Source organism: Suncus etruscus, chromosome 12 (genome assembly GCF_024139225.1).
Source record: "Suncus etruscus isolate mSunEtr1 chromosome 12, mSunEtr1.pri.cur, whole genome shotgun sequence".
Lineage (NCBI taxonomy): Eukaryota > Metazoa > Chordata > Mammalia > Eulipotyphla > Soricidae > Suncus > Suncus etruscus.
The window spans coordinates 54,715,878-54,740,931 of NC_064859.1; the positions used below are offsets into that span (position 1 = coordinate 54,715,878).

The 25,054-nt window shown below is 41.8% G+C and overlaps 1 protein-coding gene across 1 annotated transcript in view; it reads right to left on the minus strand.

Annotated features, from left to right (window-relative positions):
• Positions 1-25,054, minus strand: part of CREG2 (cellular repressor of E1A stimulated genes 2) — a 45,234-nt gene extending 20,180 nt beyond the window's left edge. Inside the window, exons 1-2 of the mRNA XM_049784949.1 lie at positions 24,347-25,054; positions 21,033-21,202 (exon numbers count right to left, since the gene is read on the minus strand). Of these exons, the coding sequence (XP_049640906.1) occupies positions 21,033-21,202; positions 24,347-24,739 (563 nt within the window). The 5' untranslated portion in view covers positions 24,740-25,054. The remainder of the gene's footprint in view (positions 1-21,032; positions 21,203-24,346) is intronic.

The following is a 25,054-nucleotide window of genomic DNA, read 5'->3' on the forward strand; positions in this document are numbered from 1 at the left end:
AGCTTGGGCTGGGGGGAGGGTCACACTTGGCAGTGCTCATTCTCATAATTCTTGGCTCTATACTCAGGAATAACTCCTGGTGGTGTTTGAGATATCATTTGGGATGCTGAAGATTGAATCTGATTCAGGTGTGTGCAAGACAAGTGACTTCTGCACTATTATTCCAGCTACAGACACATTAATATTTTAAGCAGTCATCCTAAAAAAAGAAAAAAAGAAAAAAAAAAGCTTTTATCCTGGGAATGAAATGGTGAGATGAACTTTTTGAAAGGCTTTAAGATACAGAGGACTAAGGAATGGAGGAGGGCAGAGATCCAGGAATAACATACAGGAATTTCTAGGTACAGGTAAGCAAGAGTGGACATGTGGGCCAGGGCTAGAGAGAGGTGACTAATTTGGGGAACTTGAGATGGTAGACCAGATGACCCTTGTTGACTGATATGAGAGTATGGCTGGGCCCTTGGTGGCAACTGAATGTTAGTTCCTAACAGCCTAGCATATGGGGAGCTGAGGAATAAGAGTCCTCTCAGGAAGATAGAAGAGACTGAGTTCAAAGTGTCTTTGATATATATAGCCAATATAAAACTCAGATAAAGATTTAAACTAGGTGAAGTTTAGAGTCACTGACACATATGGGTAGTATTTGGAACTGGAAAGGATGGAATGGGGAAGAGAATGGGGAGTATAGAGACATGTTTATTCAGGAGAGTTTTTCACCATCCAATGCATCCTAGAGGACTTAAGCACTCAGCCTGTGTTAGAAGTATTTTCAGGGTCTGAGAAAAAAAACCTCTAGTAGCAGCTATATTTCAGTATAGAGGTCCTGAGTTTAGTTCCTGGCACTTAGAAACAAAGAAGAGGATATAATTTAATGTGTCTTAAATGATTCTCCTCTCAAAGATCATCTTTTACCATTATCCTCAGAATTACTTAACATGATTCATTGCTCAATACTCATTAATGTGTGGGACCAAATGCCTCCCACATTCAAATAGGTCATTCACATATACTTGTATGAGTGAATTTAAATCAAGTGTAATTTCTGCCTCCATTTCAGTTTAACACATATTATGGTAAAGGTATGCAAACCACTTACGATCTACTTCTATGCCTCTGTAGTTTCTATAGCTACCACATTAGTTTTCTCTGAAAGGAGGCCAAGGATGACCATTGTCTCTGTGAATAGATGATAGTAAAAAGGTGATGGCAAAAGGCATGATTCAAATACCAATTGCTTGGCACTGAAACTTGTCCTTTTAGAACTGCACAACAAATTGCAACCCCTCCTCTATGATTCAGTTTCCCCATCTGTCAAAGGACTAATATCAGTGCTTCTCATAGGACTCTGGAAAGGTCTCATGGGTGAGGTATATAAGTTATCTGGAACACTGTTTGGGATGGAAAAAGTATTAGACCATCACAGTTAGCATACCTATAAGGCATACACTGAAAGACATTATCGATCACACCTTCTTTTCCTATCTCTCCCATCCCCAATTCTACAAGGAAAATAACTATTAATAATAATAGTGATCAATTATCAGTGATAACTATTATTCTAAATTCCAAAGTATCAACAGATCTGTCAGATAGTACTTGTTGGGTCCCGTTTACTCCTTTATTGATTATTGGTGTATCCTCAAAGAGCTCCCAGAATGAGAAATTGATTCCCATCCCCTTATCCCCTTGTGGGGGGAGATCTTGGTAATATTTATCCACAGCAAATAATCCTCAGACAGGAGGGTAAAGGGGTAAAAAGGTTGAGTCCAGAGAGTCCTTTGTCAGCCTACTACCAGCTCCAAAAAAAAACCTGGAGCCAGCCAGTAAACTCTTCCAAAAGACCCTGAACACCTCACTCCTCAACTATTTATTCGGCTCTCAACAGCGCCCCCACCTGAAGGTCAAGGTGGGACAACAGGCAAAGAATAATCTTACGGAAATGTTTCCATATCCAACAATTTCTCCCTTTTTAGTAAAGAAACAATAATAATGTACAAAAGTTAGTAAAATCTGTTATAATTACAAAAGGAACAACTAATCAATAAGAAAAGTGTGACTGTTTGCATAAGCGATTCACAGGGAAAAGTAAAGAAAAACTTCTAGCCTAAACACAGGGTGTCCAAAACCAGAAACGTGTCGATGAATCAACTACAAGCTCCAGAGATGATAGATCTATGACGTACAAGATGAAGAATTCCAAGTAAGTTCTTCCTTGGAAGAGCAGATGGAGTATCTTAAATTCAATGATCAAGGATCTAGTAGGCGATGAAGAGCTCCCAGGGCAATCAGAAAGCCCAATTGTAATCCGGAGACAGAGATCCTTCAAAGAGACGCTAGAAAGGCTGTGTAGCAGGCGGATGAAGCAAATTTTCCATTAATGTCCAACTTGACCAGAAAGCCCATCTTTGGGGGCAGTGAATTAGGCCCCTACTTTGGAGGAAGAGGCATACACACCCTGTTCAGTGGGGGGCAACTGTAATGATGATCAATAGGTATCTGAACTTAATCCAAGTTCCTAGTCCATGTAGAAGTCCTTTAAACTGGAGCTGGAGAGGTGGCACTAGAGGTAAGGTGTCTGCCTTGCAAGCTCTAACCAAGGAAGGACCGCAGTTCGATCCCCCCTAGTCCCATATGGTCCCCCCAAGCTAGGGGCAATTTCTGAGCCTTAGCCAAGAGTAACCCCTGAGCATCAAACAGGTGTAGCCCCCCTCCAAAAAAAAGGAAAAAAAAGAAGTCCTTTAAACTTCGTTGCTATGGGAATATCAGGTTCTGCCTTTGGCTAAAGGCGGAGTCAGGAATACAAAAGTTTACTACCCTTCATTTATATTCATGGAGGGGGAAATATCACCCCACCCCCATCTTCCACATAACTACCTTAGGGTAAGACCTGCCCATTTCTGGGAGGGGTCTTGGGAGGTCTCAAAAGGTTTGCCTGAGGGGGCAGGAAGGGGGATGGATTTTGGAGAGAGGATTTGGGAGGATACTGCAAGAGAGAAAGCAGCAGGAAGAAAGATGGCTGAGAGACAAGGTACAATGCAGGGCTGAATAGGAATCTAGCGTAAAAGTTTATGATAGGCCACACATGTTGGCTAGGGCTGAATAAAGATGATATCTCCTGAAACCTGTCTGTTGATTTCCTCGCAGCTATTCTGAAGCTGCGGACCTGTTGGCTGGAGGAGATTACAGACACATGGTCCTGGGCTGGAGGAGAAAGGCCTCTCATCCCTCCATCACCATCCACCACCATCAAGCCCCATTCAAGGGCTGAATAATTCAACAGTGCTCGCCTTGTACACTGCTGACCCAGATTCAATCCCTGGCATCACATATGGTCCCCTGAGCACCACTGAGAGTGATCCCTGAGCACAGAGCTGGGAGCCAACACTGAGCACCACTGGATGTGACAAAAAAAGAAAAAAGAAAAAAGGAGAAAAGAAAGGAAGAAAGAAAGAAAGAAAGAAAGAAAGAAAGAAAGAAAGAAAGAAAGAAAGAAAGAAAGAAAGAAAGAAAGAAAGAAAGAAAGAGAGAGAGAGAGAGAGAGAGAAAGAAAGAAAGAAAGAAAGAAAGAAAGAAAGAAAGAAAGAAAGAAAGAAAGAAAGAAAGAAAGAAAGAAAGAAAGAAAGAAAGAAAGAAAGAAAGAAAGAAAGAAAGAAAGAAGGAAGGAAGGAAGGAAGGAAGGAAGGAAGGAAGGAAGGAAGGAAGGAGGAAAGAAAGAAAGAAAGAAAGAAAGAAAGAAAGAAAGAAAGAAAGAAAGAAAGAAAGAAAGAAAGAAAGAAAGAAAGAAAGAAAGAAAGAAAGAAAGAAAGAAAGAAAGAAAGAAAGAAAGAAAGAAAAGAGAGGGAGAGAGAGGGAGGGATGGAGAGGGAGGGAGGGAGGAAGGAAGAAAGGAAGGAAGGAAAGAAGAAAGAGAAAGAAAGAAAGAGAGAAAGAAAGAATGAAAGAGAGAAAGAAAGAGAAAGAAAGAAAGAAAGAAAGAAAGAAAGAGAGAGAGAGAGAGAGAAAGAAAGAAAGAAAGAAAGAAAGAAAGAAAGAAAGAAAGAAAGAAAGAAAGAAAGAAAGAAAGAAAGAAGGAAGGAAGGAAGGAAGGAAGGAAGGAAGGAAGGAAGGAAGGAAGGAGGAGAAAGAAAGAAAGAAAGAAAGAAAGAAAGAAAGAAAGAAAGAAAGAAAGAAAGAAAGAAAGAAAGAAAGAAAGAAAGAAAGAAAGAAAGAAAGAAAGAAAAGAGAGGGAGAGAGAGGGAGGGATGGAGAGGGAGGGAGGGAGGAAGGAAGAAAGGAAGGAAGGAAGGAAGGAAAGAAGAAAGAGAAAGAAAGAGAAAGAAAGAATGAAAGAGAGAAAGAAAGAGAAAGAAAGAAAGAAAGAAAGAAAGAAAGAAAGAAAGAAAGAAAGAAAGAAAGAAAGAAAGAAAGAAAGAAAGAAAGAAAGAAAGAAAGAAAGAAAGAAAGAAAGAAAGAAGGAAAGAGAGAGAAAGAAAGAAAGAAAGAAAGAAAGAAAGAAAGAAAGAAAGAAAGAAAGAAAGAAAGAAAGAAAGAAAGAAAGAAAGAAAGAAAGAAAAGAAAGAAAGAAAGAAAGAAAGAAAGAAAGGAAAGAAGGAAGGAAAGAAGGAAGGAAAGAAGGAAGGAAAGAGGGACCAGAGTGGTAGCACAATGATAGGACATTTGCCTTGCATACGGCTGATCCAGGATGACCTTAGTTCGAGTTCCAGCGTCCCATATGGTTCCCCAAGCCAGGAGAGATTTCTAAGCGCATAACCAGGAATAACCCCTGAGTGTCACCAGGTGTGCCCCCCGCCAAAAAAAAAGAAGAGGAAGAAAAGAAGGGAGGAAGGAAGGAATATATGAAGGAAGAAAGAAGAAAAAGAAATGTTAAGAAAATTTCTGACCAAAAAAAATGTTTTGCTTTGTTTTTCTCTGGATTTTTAGGCCATGCTCTGTGGTACTTCACAGTGATCTTTGGCAACACTCAGTAGATCACAATGCAGTGCCAAGAATAGAACCAGAGTCAGTTGTAAGGCAAACACCTCTTCCCCCTACCCAGTTATTTTGATTAATTGAATTACAAATAAACTTAAGAGAGAAAACTATCACATTCTATAAAGACAGGATGGGAAGATAATATATTAAGTTAAATGTGAATTGAATTAAGCAAACCATAGGCTATATTTAGCAATGAAAATATGCAGTCTTTTCCTTCAGGTGATATTGTTTGAGCATTCATTCAGGCATGCTAGGAATGGATTTATAGGTCAGTCTTTGAGGCACAGCCTTTTATATATTAATGTGTCCCAGTGGTAGAATATATACCTTATGTGTGTAAGGTTGTGTGTTTAATCTCTAATCTTCAAAAAAAGACACAGGCTTGTTTCCACTTACTTTTCATTTATCATTTTAATTGGCACAGTGAGCTCTAACACTTGAACATGAGATTAAAGACCCCTCTCAGTTAAAATATACTATCTAGCCGTACTTTCATTTTTCTACATAGAAAAGAACAGTAAGCTGGATAAGACAATATTTAACCTGCAGAATCATACACGTTGCCCTCTATGGTATTTTTAGACAGTTCTAATCCTGTTTGGGCTCCCACCCTCCGCGTCTGCTCTTCCTGTAGCCTCCTTCTGTTCTTTCAAATGAATAAAACAGTTTTCCCCTTTCAGCTCTCTGTTGCACACCCCTAAGCAGGAGAAGCAATGGACACACCAAAAATGTTTTTGTTACTTATTAGACTAAAGATAATTGTGCTGACTATGTTTTAGAGCAGAAAGGGGGAAAAGAAGTACACTTGAGGGTTTCTGCTGGGAGTCACTATCCTGCTCTGACCTCTGTCATCCAGACAGATGTAGACAAGCCAGGATCTGAGGAGCACAGGGAGCTTGGATGGTCTGATTGGAAATAGTTCCAGGTATCATTCAATCAGAAGCAAGCACTCAGGTGAGAAACTTTAAGGGAACCCCAGGCCCTAGAAGATGATCAGGTGAGAGGGGAAGTACCTAGAATGCTCTGGTGCCACTTGGCATCCACCTCAACTCTAGCTGGCTACTGGCTTCCATTGGAGAAAGACAAGTGAGGCTGAATTCGGAAAACTTCTGCTGGGCAGCACTTAACTAAGGTGGGGAAAGACCAGGAAAATCACCAGGTTTGCTTATAAAATTCAAATTCCTGTGCACCAGCAGGCTCTAAAGAGAGATGTGGACATGGAACCTACATTTTAGAGAAAAATCTGTGGATCATTAAAGTGTATTTAACTATGAGAACTACTACTTTAGATTTGTAGTACATATATTTGACTTCTAAATTCACCAATTAATATCTGCCTAGCTTGATAATCTTCATTAGTTTCCCTAAAACTGAGTTTTCCCTTTTCCCCTACTTCCCTTCTCTTTGTTATTTTTGATGTTATGACCAAGGGTCAGATTTGAGCCTCCAAGTTTGATCTTAGCTTGTGGGTTAGCCTCATGCCTGCAGTCCAGGAGCTCTCCGACTAAGTGATTCTTGGAGTTCTGAATCCTCTCTCTCTCTCTCTCTCTCTCTCTCTCTCTCTCTCTCTCTCTCTCTCTCTCTCTCTCTCTCTCTCTCTCTCTCTCTCTCTGTTTTAAAGCTACATCCAGAGGTACTCAAGGAACTCTACAGTGCAGAGTTCAGCCCATGGAGTTTGTGCATGCCATACCTGCACATCAGTCTACTGTGTTTTCTCCCTGCCTTTGTCTTGATGTTCTCAATGCTAAAATGGCAGCAAATGCCATTGGAAGACAGTTGTTTAGGCAAGTGCCAAATTCCACTGTAATGACAGTTGAACCTGAACACACCCACTTGTTATGCCGGGTATAAAAGAAAAAAACTTGGACCTTTTTTGAGGGGGTCCAGGATAGTACCAGAGCAGCACCTGCTGGCTCACAGGGGAGGAGAAGCAGAGATAAAACATTGGTGAGATGCTACCACTTCTAGTTGATGAATCTCTCTCTTTCTCTCTCTCTCTGCTCTCTCTCTCCTCTCTCTCTCCTCTCTCTCCTCTCTCTCTCCCTCCCTCTCTCTCCCTCCCTCTCTCTCTCTCCCTCCCTCCCTCCCTCTCTCTCTCTCTCTCTCTCTCTCTCTCTCTCTGTCCCAGGTAGGCAGTCGCTACACCTGTATTAGCTCTTTGACCTCCCATGACTACACAGAAATAACTGGGTATACTTCTGGATTATCTCAGGAAAGTTAATTTAGTTAAGTATTTTTCTGAAAAATGAAAGACATTCTTGCAATAATAATTTTCAGACACAAAAGAGAGGAGGGCTGAGAGTTACAGCTCACCTCATGAAGCTCACCACAAACAGGGATGAGTTTAGTTAGAGAAATAACTACATTGTGAACTATCCTAATAATGAGAATGTACGAGGGAAATAGAAAACCTGTCTAGAGTACAGGCAGGGGTGGGGTGGGGAGGAGGGAGATTTGGGATATTGGAGATGGGAATGTTACACTGGTGATGGGTGGTGTTCTTTACATGACTGAAACCTAAACACAATCATGTATGTAATCAAGGTGTTTAAAATATATTAAAAAAGTATTTTTCTGATGGAAAAAAAATCCCACCTAAAAAGAATTTTTATCAAGGAATGTATGTATATTGAGTGTTGCTTTTCATCATAAAATATATATATATGTTAGAATGTATTATGAAACAGTTATTACATGTCTTATAAAGGTCAGATAAAATCTTCTAATCTCAATAATAAAAGGACAACTCTTAGGCCAGAGAAATATCTCAGTGTTTAGCAAAATCTCGGTGGGCAGGAGACCTGGATTATATCTGGCACTGCACAATTCCTCAGCAACACCAGGAGATACTACTGAGCACATAACCTGGAATAGCCCTCAGTGCAGCCAGGTTTGTTCCCAAAGCAACACATGCAGAAAGAAATACACGCACACACACAAAGAGAGAAATACACACACAGACCCCAATAACCCAGATCAAAAATTGGTAAAAGTTTTGAATAGTCAAGTCTCCAAATAAGATATACAAATAGCCAACAATACATGAAAAGATGGCCTGTGTATTAGCGAAATATATTATAGAAAATAAAACACTGAAATATCATTTCCTACTCAGTAGGATGGCTATGGGAGAAATAGCATTTAATAATAAGTGTTGTTGAAGATCTGAATGGACTAGACCCACTGTATATTGCTAATAAGAGCATGCATTGGTGTGGCCATTGTCTAAGAGTGCTCAATAAACTCAAAAAGTTCAACATAAAATTAGAATATGAGACAGAGGAAAGAGATAGACATAGAATAGTCTCACTCATCTGTGGGATTAAAGAAAAAAAGACAGTATGATAATAATATCCAGAGACAATAGAGATGAGCGCTGGAAGAACCAGCCCTTAATATGAAGCTTACCACAAAGAGTGGTGAATGCAATTAGAGAAATAACTACACTAACAACTATCATGACAGTGATAGAGAGTAAGAGAAATAGAATGCCTGTCTTGGGAATGGAACAATGGCGCAGCTGTAGGGTGTTTGCCTTGCAAGCAGCTGACCCAGGACAGACCTCAGTTTGATCCCTGGCATCCCATATGGCCCCCAAGCCAGGAGCGGTTTCTGAGTGCATAACCAGAAGTAACCCCTGAGCGTCACCGAGTGTGGCCCATAATCTAAAAAAAAAAAAAAAAAAAAAAAAAAAAGAAACAAAAGAATGCCATGCCTGTCTCAAAGACAGGCAGGAGGAGGGTAAAATGGAACATTGATGTTGGGAAAGTAACACTGGTGGTTTACATTCGATGACTGAAACCCAACCGCAAACATTTCTGTAACCACATGCTTAAATAAAAAAAATTTTTAAAAAACAAAGACTTGAACACAACGAGTCATAGCAGCATTATAAATATTAGCTAAAACATGAAAAATAAGTATTCAGCCATTATGAATAGATAAATTAATGATAATTAAAATGTGGAATATTTATTCATTAGTGTTTAACTGAAAAGAAAAGAAATGTGGTATTGATACATGCTACAACATAATGGAGCTTTAATTATTTTATTTAGTGAAAAAATCAGTCACAAATGATATATTATGTACACTTCCATTAATATGAGATTTTCATCTACAGAAAAACTTTCTAGAAACCATAGATTTGTATAATAAAGTGCCAGGATACAAAATAAATAAAATCCATGGCTCTTCTATATACAAACAGTAAAGAGAATACATATTTAAAAAAACAATTCCATTCACAATTGTGTCTCAGAAAATTAAGTTTATAAAGAAAACTATGAAATGCTTCTTCAAAAAAATAAACAGGACACAAGAAATAGAAACACATTGCTGCTAATGGATTGGAAAGATTAGCATCATTATAATGGCAGTACTTCCATTGCTCAGATTTTATAACATTCCTATAAGATTACTCATCATATATTTCAAAGAGGTAGATCAAACACTTCTGAGATTTATCATGTAACAGATCTACATGAATAGCTACAACAATCCTTGGGAAGAAGAAGATGGGAGGTATCACTTTTCCTAACTTCAAAAAATTACTATAATAGTAATAATTAATGCAGAATGATATTAGAATAAAGGCAAATCCTCAAATCAATGGAATAAACTACATATCCTGAGACAAATACTCAGATCAATTAATCATTGATAAAGGTGCAAGAAAGATGATATAGAACAGGAAAAGGCTCTTCAACAATAGGCGCTATAAAATCTACATGCAAAAAAATGAACTCTGGCATCTTTTTAATACTATGCAGTACACAAAAGTCAAATCAAACTAGATTAAAAACCATGATATTATAAGGTATATAGAGGAAAATATAGAAAGAACTCCCCATGATAATAAAGCTAAAGGCATCTTCATGAATGAAACACCTTAAACTAAAGTGGAAGCAAAGATAAGCAAAGGACTATATTAAACAAGGAAGTCTCTGCGCCTCAAAGAAAATTATGACCAAGACACAAAAGCTTCTTATGGTTTGGGAAAAACTGTTCACTGACAAGGGGTTAATATCTAAGATATATAACATACTGCTAGAACTTAACAAGAAAACATTTCCTGACCCCATCAAAATATGGAGAGAAGATGAAAGAAACATCCTCAAAGAAGAAATATAGATGGAAAAAAGACATATGAAAAGTGCTTCACATCATTAATCATCAGGGAGACACAAATCAAAGCAACAATGAGATATTATTTTAGCCACAAAAACTGACATACACCAAAAAGAATAAGTACAACCAGTGTTGGCATGAATGCAGGGACAAAGGGGCTCTCATTCATTACTGGTGGGAATGTAGACTAGTCCAACCTTTTTGAAAACAAATGAACATTCCTCAAAAAATAAAACTTGAAATTGAGCTTCTATAATATCCAGCAATCTATTCTTATGAATATACACTAAAGGTCCAAAACACAATGCAGGAAAAAAAGAGCATCTGCAGTACTATGTTCATCATCACACTATTCATAATAGCCAGAATCTGGGGGGAAAAAACCACAAGTATTCAAGAACAAATAAATTAATTGTAGTACATCTAAAGAATGGAATACTACATAGCTGTTATGAAAAATTAAGTCATGAAGTTTGCTTATACATGGATGGATATGAAAAGTATTATGCTGAGCGAAACGAGTCAGGGAAAGACATAGAATCATTGTACTCAGATGTGGGATAAAAAATAAAGATAGCCTGGTAATAATATCCAAAGACAATTGAAACAAGGGCCAGGAAAACTGGTACATGAGAAAAAGCTTTCCATAAAGCTTAGGGAGTATGGTTAGGGCAGAAAAAGGACCACTGGAACAAGAGTTGAAAATGATCTCTCTAGACCAGAACTGGGTGCTAAAATGAGGTAAAGTGATGCACATGATACCCTTTCCGTAACAATATTGCAAAACACAGTGTCTAAAAGGAAAATAAAATGAAAGATTGAGAGAGAGAGGACAGAGAGAGAGAGAGAGAGAGAGAGAGAGAGAGAGAGAGAGAGAAACAGATAGAAAAAAGAAAAATGTCTGCCTTAGAGGCTAGCAGAGAGGATGTTAGGGAAAAAGCAGGAGGAAATTGGGGGCATTGGTGGTGGGAAATGAGCTGGTGAAGGGAGAGGTGTTGACTATTGCATGACTGAAACTCAATCATGAACAACTTTGTAACTATATCTCATGGTGAAAGGATTATTTAATAATGAGATGTCCAGAGTAGGCAAATGCTTGCCAGTGTTATTTGGTTTTTTGTTTTTATAAACAGAGCTATAACATTCATTTAACTTAAAAGCTTTCATGGATAGATACTACATTCCCATCATTTATCTATGTCATTTCAGTTCAAGTTAGAATCATATCCAATAAATGAGTATATATTTGTATATTAGATACAATTAGGTAATTAATTGGAAGATACAGGAAAGGAAACAAGAAGAGAGACAAAGAACAAGAACCATGGCCTATATATAGTATGATATATAGTATTTACTACATATATAATATGTAATATACATATTATGTGTGTATATATATACTTATATATAGTTCAATGGGCTGAGCATTTGCTTTGCATTGAGAGGGCCGGGTTCAATCCCCAGTACTGAATGGTCCCCTAAGCATCACCCAGAAACATGGCCTGCAAACAAGGCAGGGAGTAGCCTTGAATATTACTGACTTGGTCTTAAAACCAAAACAAACAAGGCCCACAAAAGAACCAAACTTGTGGAATCATGAAATGAATCCTCTGGGAATCAGGGGAGAAAATATGGAGCTGAAATGCAAAAAGGGTGAAAGAAGTGATTGCAGGCTTCTATGGGGCTGCTCAGAGAAATGAATAGAAGACACAGAAACCTGCCCCTGGAGCTTTCTCTCTGCAAACTTCCTAGACTGCTCTTTAAAAAGCGATTCTAGGTGGGCCATAGAGATAGCACAGTAGTAGGCCATTTGCCTTGCATACAGCAGATACAAGACGGATGGTGGTTCAAATCCCAGCATCCTATATGGTCCCCCATGCCTGCCAGGAGCGATTTCTGAGCACAGAGCCAGGAGTAACTCCTGAACACTGCCGGGCATGGCCCAAAAACAAAAACAAAAACAAAAGTGGCTCTAGGGGCTAGAATGATAGCACAGCAGATAGGGCATTTGCCTTGCAAGCGTCAAACTCAGATTCAATCTCCAGCATCCCATACTGTCCCCCGAGCCTGCCAGGAATGCTTTCTGAGTGCAGAGTCAGGAGTAAGCTCCAGTGGGTGTGGCCAAAAACTAAAAATATAAATAAATAAAAAGCAACTCTACTTTGAAAGTTATAGTTGGAACTGATCACTCTGGGTCATTCTGGATAAGAACTGAGTCCTGAAGGGTATAAAGTGACATGCATGGCACCCCTTCAACAACAGTAGTGCAAACTACAGTGTCATAAAAGAAGAGAGAGAGAGAGGAAAAGAGAGAAAGAATAAGAAGTAAAATGCTACCCGGAAGGCAGGCTAGGAAGGGTAGGTAGGAAGGAAGAGGGTGTCAGGAAGGGTGAGAGAGAAACTGTTGACATTGGTGATGGAAATGTGCACTGATGAAGGTTGTTGTGTGAAGGTTGTTGAGCAATGTATGAGTGTAACTCAATCATGAACAACTTTATTTGTGGGGTGTAAAAATACCTGTAACCCTGGTGTTTAAATAATAAAAAAAAATTGACTCAAGCCATCTTCATTAGTATAGTGATGAGTATCCCTTCCTGTCATGCAGGAGGCTAGGATTCAATCTTCAACAAGGAGGCATACATCAGCCTATGGGCTGGAATGATAGTACAGTATAAAGAGTATTTGTCTTGCCAATGACTGGCCCAAATTTGATCCCTGGCATCCCAATGGTCTCTAGAACCTGCCAGAAGTGATCCTTAATAAAAGAGCCAGGAATAAACCCTAAGTACTACCTGTGGCCCAAAAAGCAATAAATCAATCAATAAAACTTTACTCGTGTCACTCTTAGCTTTCTGATTACAGAAGTGTATAGGCAAAAAAAAGAAAGGGAACACAAATACAGACAGCAATTTGCTTAGAAAATCTGTACATTGCCTTCAAGGGAAATGAATAAAATTCAGTGCTAAGAAATTGAATTCAGCTTCTTTATCTGATTGTGGTTGGACCCTATAGTTTGAAATGCACATCACATCTCAGGTGGGCAAACAATAAGCATATGGCTGTTAGAATCTTGGCTATTTGCAAGCAAACTGCTAGTAGTACCTACTTATTCTGGTACTCACTGATAGAGCTCCTGCAGAGAATGATTGAATAGAATAACCTCCATACAATCTAGGAGAAAGAAACATCAGAAATGGCATTTGGCATTCATCTGAGCTGAGCTGCTCATCTAGCATTCAACAGTATCTTTTGTTTTTAGAATAAGAGTTAAAAAGATGGAGGGGGGCAGAGTGATAACACAATGGATAGGGCACTTGCCTTGCACATGTCCAAGGCAGATTTAATCCTGGCACTCCATATCTTGCCCTAAGCCTATTAGGAGTGATTCCTGAGCATAGATGTAATTCATGAGCACTGCTAGGTAACCCACCCCCCAAAAGAAAGATGGGTGGGAAGGAAGAGAGATTAAGAAACATTTATATTTCTGGGCTCTTTATTTTCTACTCAGATTTGTGATCAAGCCCAGTAACACTAATTTATATGTTTGTGCTAAGGATTTCTCCTGGACTCATGATGTGTTGGATTAAGTGGGTGCCACTCAACTCAGAAAGCACCTTGTTACTGGTTAGAAACATCTTTGAATGAAGCACTTGGTCTCCAACCCAGGCTATGCTCTGGTTCTTCCTAATAAAAATCCTGGGTCTCAGGAAAACACTCTCTTGCATTTCTGTCTTTTCTCCACTGCTTCTTAGAAAAGGAAGGCTTGAGTGTTGGAATTCCTGAACCCACTTACCTCCCCTTCAGTGTGTGTGGATTATTTCCTGGGTTGGCGTTTGCTTCCAGACCCGTGTCTCTCCACTGTTCTGGTCTTAGCATATGAGGCTTCCTTCTCAATGGTGTAACGGCAAAACAACCTTACCAGTGACACAGAGGAAGTGGAGGGGGGGGGGGGATATTGACAGACAGAGACAGAGACAGTAAGACAGAGACAGAAAGACAGAGAGACAGACAGACAGAGAGACAGACAGAGACAGAGAAGCCAGATAACTGAGTCTATGCAAATCGCCATTTTAAATCTCACTTAAATGAAGTGTAGTCAGTCAGAGATGGTGGGAAAGGCTAGAGGCAGAGATAACAAACACTAAAAAGGGGCACATCACTTCCTCTTTGACCTCTCACCTGCGTCCAGACAGACTCTCACACTTGAAGCTGGAGAACAAAGGACAGTCAAAGTGACCAAAAGCATAGATCCCAATAGAGTGAAATAGGCTACAAGTGCAAGAAGCCTAAGAGGTAGCACAGTGGTTAAGGTAGCATTGCCTGCAGTCAATCCAGGACAGGACAGAAGGTGATTCGAATCCAGGCATCCCATATGGTCCCCCTGGCCTGCCAGGCATGATTTCTGAGCACAGAGTGAGGATTAACCCCTGAGCACTGCCAGGTGTGACCCAAAAACCAAAATAAGATAAAATAAAGAACTCAAGTGCAGATCAGAAGAGCCCCAGGCACTATGCATCATGGACATTGTGGGACACACAGCCGGCGGGCTTGAAGGGACAAGGTCATTCTGGACATAGAGGGGCCCCAGAAACTCCTTATTAGATAGCTTGGAGAAAAAAAAAACTGTCACCATAAGTACCTGAAATTCCTATGTTCATTTTATAATCAATCTTATGGGCCCAACCACACAGAGGAACTAAGTCCAGATCCACTCAGTCACCACAACACCCTCCCCTGAGTTACTCTGTTTTACCATAGGAGTTTCTTCTCTGGACCAAGTGCCTATTAAATGCAGAAGCAACTCATTGGCCAGGATAGGAATGATTTCTAAGCCAAATCCATGATCTCATAGTCCGTTGTGGAAGCAGTGCCTATTTTGAAGCATGCTTCTTTGGTGTGGAGTTGCTCCTGCAAATACATCCCTCCAAATTAAGTCCAACTCGTGCATAGCTCTCCTGAAGGCCTCCACTGTGTGTTCTGTATACCCATGGGCTTCAGTCATTCATGGTCTGCCACCCTTAGAATCGCGTTTCTTTGCTAGCAATTTAGCAACTCCTCTGATATGAAACCACAGTGGACCTGAGTGACTGGAGAGCTCTGACAAGGATGGCTGATGGTCATCTGGAAAGGAACAACTTCAGCCTAGAATATTGTCGAGGAGAATGATCCCTGGTGGCTGCCAAGCCAGTCTTTGATTTAAAAACCTTTTATGTGAGGTCTTTCCTTTCTTGAAAATCAACTATGTTTACCTAAAAACCTGGCACTTTTCTAAACTATCCACTAAATCGTGGTCTTTTCATGAAAAGTATCTGATAAAACTCTTTTCCCACCCATGGATTTCCAGATTTTTAAAATGAAAATTGATCCAATGACAATGAACAGCATGTCATTCAATAGAAGAGTTTTCCCTGGGGCTGGAGAGATAGCATGGAGGTAAGGCGTTTGCCTTTCATGCAGGAGGTCATCTGTTCGAATCCCAGCGTCCCATATGGTCCCCCGTGCCTGCCAGGAGCAATTTCTGAGCATGGAGCCAGGAATAACCCCTGAGCACTGCCAGGTGTGACCCAAAAACCACAAAAAAAAAAAAAAAAAAGAAGAAGAGTTTTCCCTGATTCCCAGCTTTCTCTAGGCTTGTTTAGAAGATACAAATTTTAAAACAATCACCCTTAAGTCAGCACAATCTGGAAGGAAAGAGGCTTCAATGCAAGAAAAATTTCATGAGTGATCTCTTTTTGCCATTCTATATTTATTAAGTTTCCATATAACTGGATCTCAGGCAGTCTGAGCAGATTCATTTACTCTCAGAGCATCTTGACGTGTATCCTGAGCAAAGAGGTTTGAAGAAAAGGGACTTAAACTGCTGGTAGATCTATTTATTAAATAGTAATGTTATTCTCAAATTGTCAAATTAACCTGAATTAGAAAATAGATTTACATCCCTAATTCATCTAATTAATTAAATGAAGGAAACACTTCACCAAGGAATAAACAAAATAATTGAATGAAACTGACTTTAAATAAGCCAACAGTAATTAGGCAAGTCACATTTGAATGAAATGAAACCTCTCTGTTTCCCAGAGGTTATCTTGATTCCATATATATATATATATATATATATATATATATATATATATATTTATATATATATATATATATATATATATATATATATATATATATATATATATATATGATATGGGTCAAGTCACAGGTCTTTATAGACCTTCTTTGGAAACCTAGAAAGTGCATCTAAGACTAATCCACATCCTTATTCCCTCAAAGAAGCATTGTCACCCTACACTCTCTTCAAACTATGAGCTTGGTCCTATAAGCAGTTCTGGTCTTGTACCAGGCAAGGGCAGACTATGATTAGCCCTTGTGACCCTGACCTGTCTTGAGCAGTCATGTTATTACATTACTCTAAATTTGTGGTACTGAGCAACATTCCCATAGTAACTTAGATGTAGTCTTCTCCTTAGTGTGTCTTTAAAACTCTTGGAACCCTCAGATTGCCTCCCTTCCCTCTGCAGTGCCTCAATGGCATACTATGCTGCATGGGCAAGCTACTTCTTTCCATTCTAAAACTTTTCTTAAATAATTGGTTACATACCAACTTAACACTTCTCCAGTAAGATTTTATAATCCAGGAAATTGACCAATTTAACTGAGTAAATTCAATTTGACATTTTAGGGACTATTCAGGCAGCAGAGAAAAATGAAAAGTTTTGGGAAACCTCATAACTAGATAAGATATATTATGCCAGGCCAAATTTTACAGTCAATTAGATACTTTTAGATACTCCCTTATAATTTGATAAAATATGGCAGGATAGGAACCAGAGCAACAACACAGCAATAGGGCATTTGCCTTGCATGCTGCTGACCCAGGATGGACCTGGGTTCAATCCCCAGTGTCCCATATGATCCCCCAAGCCAGAAGCGATTTCTGAGTACATAGCCAGGAGTAACCACTGAGCATCACTGAGTGTGTCCCCCAACCCCCCCCCCAAAAAAAGACAGGATATTTATTCTTTTTACTATTCTCAACCTATTGCCTTGCTCAGTTTCATTTAAAGAAATTAGAGTAGCTGCATATCTCTTCATCATTAAGCTTCCTGAGATTCAAAAATACATTACCCATATAACTTTACCCATATAACTTTAGTTTCAACCTTATATTAATAATCCAATTAAAATCTGGAATATATGGAGCTAAAAAGATAGCTGAAAGGATGTCTTTTTTGTTTTGTTTTGGTTTGGTTTTTGGGCCACACCTGGTGATGCACTATCTCTGCACTCAGGGATCACTCTTGGTGAGCTCAGAGTACCAGGGATAAAATCCAGGTCAGATGTGTGCAAGGCAAACACTCTAACCATTATATTATCTCCTGGTCTGAGAAAGACACTGCCTGGAAATCAAACTACACCAAAAGTCATGAAGACCTTGAAAATAGGCTTCATCTAAGAAAACTGAAAGATCTTTGAGATGTAGACAGAATTATGCCCAAAGCATAAATTACAGTGTAATGTACTTATATGAAGTGTGAAGAGAATACTGGTAGCCTTGAGAGAGGAGTCTATTGCTTACTTCTTTATCCATCTGGCTAACTGGGAAGTGCCCAAGAATGTCAGGACCAAGTACTACATACCCTACACCTACTGAGAAGCTCCACCTGGCAGCCACTAGACTGGGCTGATCTTCACAGGGTTAGAGATAGTTCCCACCACCCAGGTCCTTCAGGAGCCATGAGCTCAAGTAAAGGAAAACCAAACCTGTTTTTTTTCCTCCAGTTCATTGTGTGTCCTCACAGAAAATAATTTCAGCAAGGAAATAAAATTGGGGTGGGAGAGAGAGTTTGTACTCAGAAAGAAGACAGATTTCTCCAGACTAGAGCAAACAAAGAATGTGTTCATATTTCCAGCAGAATTGCTGGTGAATACTCAGACTTGAAAAATGTTCCAAGACTATATAACTCAAGTAGTGATGCTAGTAACCCCAGGTTAGAGAAATGTGTGCCTTGGTCTCTATAAATTTACTTTATCTTTTTTTACAATTTCCCCAAACTTCTCTCCAGTATCTGATCTCAAAGGTTTTCCAGGCTCCTCAGTTGGGTCTTGTATTTCCAAAACCTTCTTGCTTTCAGGCTGGTTCGGGTCCCAGAAATCTCTTCATTTGCAGAACTCACCCATCTCTCTACCTTTAGTTTTTTCAATTATATGCTCCAATTTTAGAAATACATGCCAAATACATTGGCTCTGATAAGAACAAGCCTTCAAGTTCAAACTCTCATCTTTCTCTAACTAGTGCATAAATTCAACACTAAGTCAGCCAGCAAAGGGCACTGTATTACTATCTCCTATATTAGCTTTCCAGGTACCTGTTTGGACAGTGAGTCCTGGGCCTACCTTCTTCACCTTTCTACACTTGAGCACCAGCTCCCACCCACAGAGTAGTACCTGAACACCATCTTGCTGGCCTCAGTAAGGATTTTCATTTCTCTGGATGGAAGACTTTAAGCAAGGAAATGTTCACATCTGATTTGGATTAGGGATGATTCCTTTGACTATGAATGCATTCAAGTTGACAAAGAGGGAACACAAGAGTCCAAAAAGGGGCCAATGCAGGATGCTCTTGGATCTGAACAAATGTTACTTGGTGCTGGCAACTGCCTGGCTGATGCAGACAATATGGCTCTAGCTTATATTTTTGTGCTCCACAAGACTGGAGACAAAAGTTACATCTGAGCTTGGATGTATATCTCCCACTGAGGTTTGGGCATAAAAGGTTCCTGTGAAGCAATAAAACTGGATGAAGCATGCTTTGGGGATATTTACTGCACTCAGTAGTGTTGTTAGCATTTGTGGGAAGGTCACAATTCTGAGAAATAGTTTCACAAGAGATCTACACAGTAGGACCAGGAGGGAAGGAGCTCCTGTCTCCTCTCATGTCTCAGGGGTAGAGATGGGTGTGGCTGTCATCACTGAACCTGAGTTGCCCAGTGGAAAATCCCCCTTGAAGAGTGCTCTCTTCATGTCTGGTCCAGACAGGTCGCATCTGACCCTGGGCAGTCTGAATCCTCTGAGGGAGCCTGTTCTAGACTGTGCTTCTCTTTGCTCCTAGTTCTTAGTTCATGCCTAAAAAGGACCTGAAAGGTGTCTGCAGATAAGTCCCCTCACAAGCCCCAAGTCAAATGTGGCTTCAATTTCACTCACTGCCCTGTTCTGTGGGTGCCCAGAGCAGGCATTCTTTGGAGATCTAGCTCAGTAAATCCACAATATACCTCTGTTATAATTTCAGTCCTGAGAACAGATGTACTTCTAGTGGCAGCTGCTCAACTAGCCAAGAACAGGAGACTCCAGCCTATGAGAAGAAGCCCTTCCTTTTCCTGGTTTCTGTCATCACAGGATAAGGAGACTGAAGCCCTGGCATGTCTTCAACCACACCCAACATTCCAAAGGAAAATAATAGAACAATGGAGGCTCCCTCAGGCTGGTTTTTCAGTGTCTTGTTGCTTTTGTTTTGTTTGTGAGGGAAAGCAGACCAAGCAGTGTTCAGGGTTTACTGCTGGGTCTGTACACAGACATCACTCCTGTTGGGGTCCCAGAGGACCCCAGATTGGTGACTTTCAAGGCAAGCACTCTACCCACTGTAACATCTCACCAGCCCTGCATGTTGCTTTGATTATATGGTCCCACATACTGGGAGCAAATATATTTATCTGCTAACAGAGCTTTCATGCCTGGTAGTAAAGATAATCAGCTTCTGAAACTGAAATATGCCTTATCTGTATCCCTAAGTTGTCATGGCATTTTACAGGTGATTTCCAGGAGCTCAGGGACTGACAAGGTTAGGTGTACCTAGGATCCTAGAGGGTGCTTCTCACATGTTCCCCCATCCCCCCCCACACACACACCTGGGCAGACATCCCACAGTTATCAGCAGTATCTGATCTCAAGTTCTACAGTTTTAAATCCAAACAAAGATGCATGAATCAATGTTCCACTTGTGATTAAATGTATTTTCTTGTTTTGGGGTCACTGGTGGTTCTCAGGTGATTTTTTACTGTTGGTGGTTCTCAGGAGATAATCTGTGGTGCTAAGGATCAAACCTGTGTCAGCCACATGAATGCAAGGTCCTTAAACCTTTACTATCTCTCTACCTTCAGTCTTTCCTTTCACACTATTTCCTATAAGAAATTACAGGACTCAGTCCTCACTAATCATGTCTTGGATAGGGCATATAGAAATAAACTTGAAGAACAGGGCCTGAGAGATAGCATGAAGGTAAGGCATTTGCCTTGCATGCAGAAGAATGGTGGTTCGAATCCCAGCATCCCATATGGTCCCTTGAACCTGTCAGGAATGATTTCTGAGCATAGAGCCAAAAATGACCCCTGAGCACTGCCGGGTATGACCGAAAAAACCAATAAATAAATAAATAAATAAATAAATAAATAAACAAACAAACTTGAAGAACAGATTCATCTGTAGAGTGCAATAAAGTCAAACCACTGCTTTTTTTCTTTATCACTTTCTCTTGTTCCCCTGCCCATTCTCCTAAGAGCTGCCATGGGCTCATCGAATACTGCATGAGATACTTGACAAATATTCCCCCCACTCTCAACAACCGTGTGAGGGAACTGAAGTTTCTGAAGGCTAATTATAGCCAAATTATAAAGCATGGTAGTGGAAGAATTCTATGTCTTTCCAAGAGTTATGTGCATATATCTATGTTTTCTATAGCATCTATCTAGATACCTACATATATATATATAAACTATATTTTATGTTAGTAAAGATGTCATTGTGTGTCCTGGAGCCTGGAGAAAGTCATACCCACCCCTGTCCTGCCCTGCTCAGCAGAGAAGACCCAGCCCCCAGAATATCTGCTCTTAGCAGAGGCTTGTGTGGACACCCTTGTTTACCTGCAGAATTCTCCTTCTGATTCTGGCAGTAGCAGTGAAGCTACGGGGCTCTTCATCAAGTCAGCCACTGCAGGGTCCTTGAGTGTCACGTAGAAGAAAGGAACACCAGTGCTGTTGTTCAAGGGACCATCACTCACAGACAGGCAACTCCCAAAAGGCAGTCCTGGCATCTAATCCATAAAAAAAAAAAAAGACAAAAAAATGTGTTTTCAAAGCAGGGTTATAATTTGCCTTAGTCAGGGAACTTAGGTTGTCTCAGACCAGGAAACTGACCACTGGGAGGGGACCCTGAAATCACTATTAGGACAACAGGGGGTACTGCTGACAGTGGAATTTCCAGGGATGAGCATCCCCATGGCATTCTCTTTCAAAGGTGTGGTGAGGGCGTGTCCCTGAAGCTATGCTTCAGCAACAAACACACTTCTTTGGTTTAAGGTCATTTGGGAGAGCAGCAATGGCATTTGTCAAGGAGTGTGGGGAGGATGTCAAACTTTTCCCACAAATTGCCCCTAAGACCCCTCAACCCCAACCTTCACTGGCTCTCTGAAGTGTTTGCCAGCTTTGAGAGGGAGCTGCAGTCTTCACTCTAATAGTTTACCCAGCCCCTGGAGACTCTGAACATTGTGTCTTTGAAGGCTATACCCCCTGCTCATTGATTAGCCACATTTTTCACAGTGATCAAGATTTCCTTAAATCGGCAGCTTATGGAAGTAGGCATCTTGCCCTCTTGATGATGGGTAAGATGCTATGCCCAGTTTCTGAATATGATCACCCACAGAGCCTGTGTGAGACACCCCCAACAGACAAAAATAGGTCTCAGGTTTCCCAAATCCTGCTAGGCCCAACACCCCAACCTCCTCAAAGCCCCTCCCAGCCCACCTCCAGAGTTCCTCGGCAGCACTGGGCTCAGAAGTCAAGGGGCTGTCTGACTGCAGTGTGCAAAACTGTGATGAGAAAGGAAGACACGATGTGCACAGTGCGCTGAGTTTCACAGGACCACAATCAGAATTCTCCAAAGTGGGCACACAGGTGTGTATAGTCTCTTTCCCAGCTTGCCATGAGCTGCCCAGAGTGGCACTTTGCACACAGAGCAAGCACATGTACTCTCTGAATTTGTTGACTTTGGGTAATCTTTTGACTTCAGGCTAAAAGTCAATATTGGAATGGGAAGTTTCTGTAAGATGACAAATTATCTTTGGTAATAGTAGCACTAGACACTAACGACTAGAAATTATATGACCTTTAAACCAAGTTCAACCTGAACTCTATGCTTTGTATATCATTAGCTGCATGAGATAGGAATGAAAAACTACATGCATCTTAGGTTACAACTTATTTTACCCAAAAAAGAAGATCACCCCTGGTTTCTTTGTATCTGTTTACAACGTGGTTTCACCCAAAACAAATATGGTTGTATATGTAAATCTGAGTGGGACAAGGTCAGGATAGCATGAGCTATCTGCCCTTACTATGTCCTTACTGTTCCACCTGGGGGTGGTTTCTGTACTCAATAAAAACAGTTCTGGCAGGCAGCTTGCAAGATATATGAGGTAGAAGATTGTCAGACTACATGTGTTTAACTTCAGCCTGGTCTGGATTATTTTATGCACCACCCTGCTTTAGACTCGTTCACTTGGGGTTGGAGATACAGTGAGTGGGGTGATTTTACACTTGATTGGGCTGGTATCCAGCAGGCTGCAACTCTAATGCCAAAGGGGTTAAAAAGCATTGCCACAGCCAGAATAGAGTGATTCAAAGATGTCAGGAGTCCAAAGGGACCATTACAGTAACCCCGTCCACACTTAATTTCAAAGGCAAGGAAACAGAGTTCACAGCCCTGGCCAAGGCCTGGAGCCTTGCTGGCTCCTGCCACTATGGCCCTCCCATCCATATTCTGTAACATACATATATTTTATAGGTTAATTATATGTTTAAACAAATAGAAATATTTCATTGAATAATTATAATCATAGACTATTAATTGTTGTGTATGTAAATATTTTAGGGGATTATTATGTTACTGACCCTACCTGATCGGTGATTGTGCCCTACCCTAGGTTGTGACCTGACATTCTGCCCCCACCCTAGGGTGGTACCTGATTCTGCTTCCACCATTGGGTGGTATCTGATCCCACCATTGGGTGGTACCTGATTCTGGGGGATAAAAACAAGGGTCTGTGGAAGGCGAGAGGCTTTTGGCTGGAACTTATGCTGGGTCTTTGGACTTCAGTCTTGTCCACTGAATAAAGCTAATATTTCCACAAGCCTGACTGTCTGCGTGCTGTTTACCCGCCGTTTCACCTCAGAATTGTCGGCTAGACAGGGTTGCGGACGCGAGCTCCGCGCTGGAGGGGAAAGACCTCATCCTCCATCCCTCCATCAGTCAACCTCTTCAGGGGCTGACTTGCAACATTAATTAAAGTAATCATGAAATAAGCTGAGGTTAAATGACAGGGGTGTCACATCCTTCTTTCAGCTCAAGGTAGAATTAGGTCTAACAAGTGAGCTAAACCTGGACTGAAGGTAAAACTGTAGCTACCACTATTTTATGCATGTTGCCTAATAAAAGTCTTCAAAGAAAAACTCTGGAATTGAATTTTTAGGCCACACTGGCAGTGCTCAGGGCTTATTCTTGGCTCTCTGCTCAGAACTTACTCCTGACTGTGCTCAAGGATTACTCCTGGGTGTACTTGGGGGACCATATGGAGTGGGGGATAGCCATCAGCGTGCAAGCCAAGGACCCTACCTCTGTACTATCAGTTCAGCACCTGGAATTGTTTTGTTTTGTTTTTAAGTAAAAATGTCCACCTACCAAAGCCTAGTGACATATTTCTCCAGACGTTGCAATGTGGGATGTAGCTAGCGAACGGAAAATTAATTTAACTATTTGGGGCCTCTTCTGTGGCCAGGCGCTGGGCGTCTGCTTCGATCCATCTATCCTTTGCTCTGTCCTGCCTGCACCGTCTGTGTCTGAGCGTGCGTGTCTGCTTGGTGCCGCCGTCTGTGTCTGGAAGCGGGCGTCCACTTGGTCCCGTCGGTGCTTGTCTGCTCGGTCCCATCAGTGACAGCTGCTCAGTCGGGTCCGAGCCGTCAGCACCGCGGGTTCGAGAAGCCCGACTATCTTCCCTCCCTAGCGCACCACCACTTGCTGGCTCCAAGGCACCGCTTGGTCCCGTTAGGTTCGCAGCCTCAGCTCTGAGGCCCCCGATCCGCGCACGTCCGCTCCCCAAGCCTCCAAGCGCGGGGCGCTCCCAGAACCCCCAATTCCTAATCGCGGGACCCCTCAGGCCCCCGCTCGCCTCGGGGCCACTCACCTGGTGGAGCGCAGAGACGGTGGCAAGGCAGCCCCAGGAGCTGGCATGGGCCAGGGAGCGCGCGGTACCCGGGCGCGGTCGGGGAGCGCTGTCGCGCGCATAGGAGAACATCCCTGGGGGCGCGGAGCGCGGCCGGGCGCGGGCGGCGCTGGCCCGGGGGGGCAGGTGCGCGTCCTCCTTGTGTGCCGAGGCCGGGAAGCGCCGCTGCCAGATGCTGCCCGGGTCTTCCAGCAGCGCGGGCAGTGCCTCCTCGGTGGAAGCGCTGTCCAGGTCCTCGTCCACCTCGTTGGTGACGGCCCAGGACACCGAGCTGACGATCACGTACCCCGCGGCTGGAGCCAGGAGGGCGCCGCAGCAGAGCAGCCAGGAGAGACGGGTCCCCGGCCCAGACATCTTGCAAGGCGGCCAGCCCAGCCTCGGGGACCGCCAGCAGCGCGCCGCGGACGGAGAGACTGCAGTGCCCCCGCGCGGCAAATGAAGAAAGGCCCACGCGCCTCTGACCGCCGCAGGATTCCGTGGCGCGAGCCCCCAAATCTCCCGGGATGCCGCCACACACTTTACGGGGAACTTGGGGTTCCCGGAAGGATCAGGGGTAGCTCCAGCCGCCTGCCCAGTTTCTGCAGACAGAGCCTTTCGACCCACATTCGGCGGACGCTTCTTTGGGTCCAGTCCCTCCAGCTCTCCTCCACCCCTCCGTAGACACAAAAA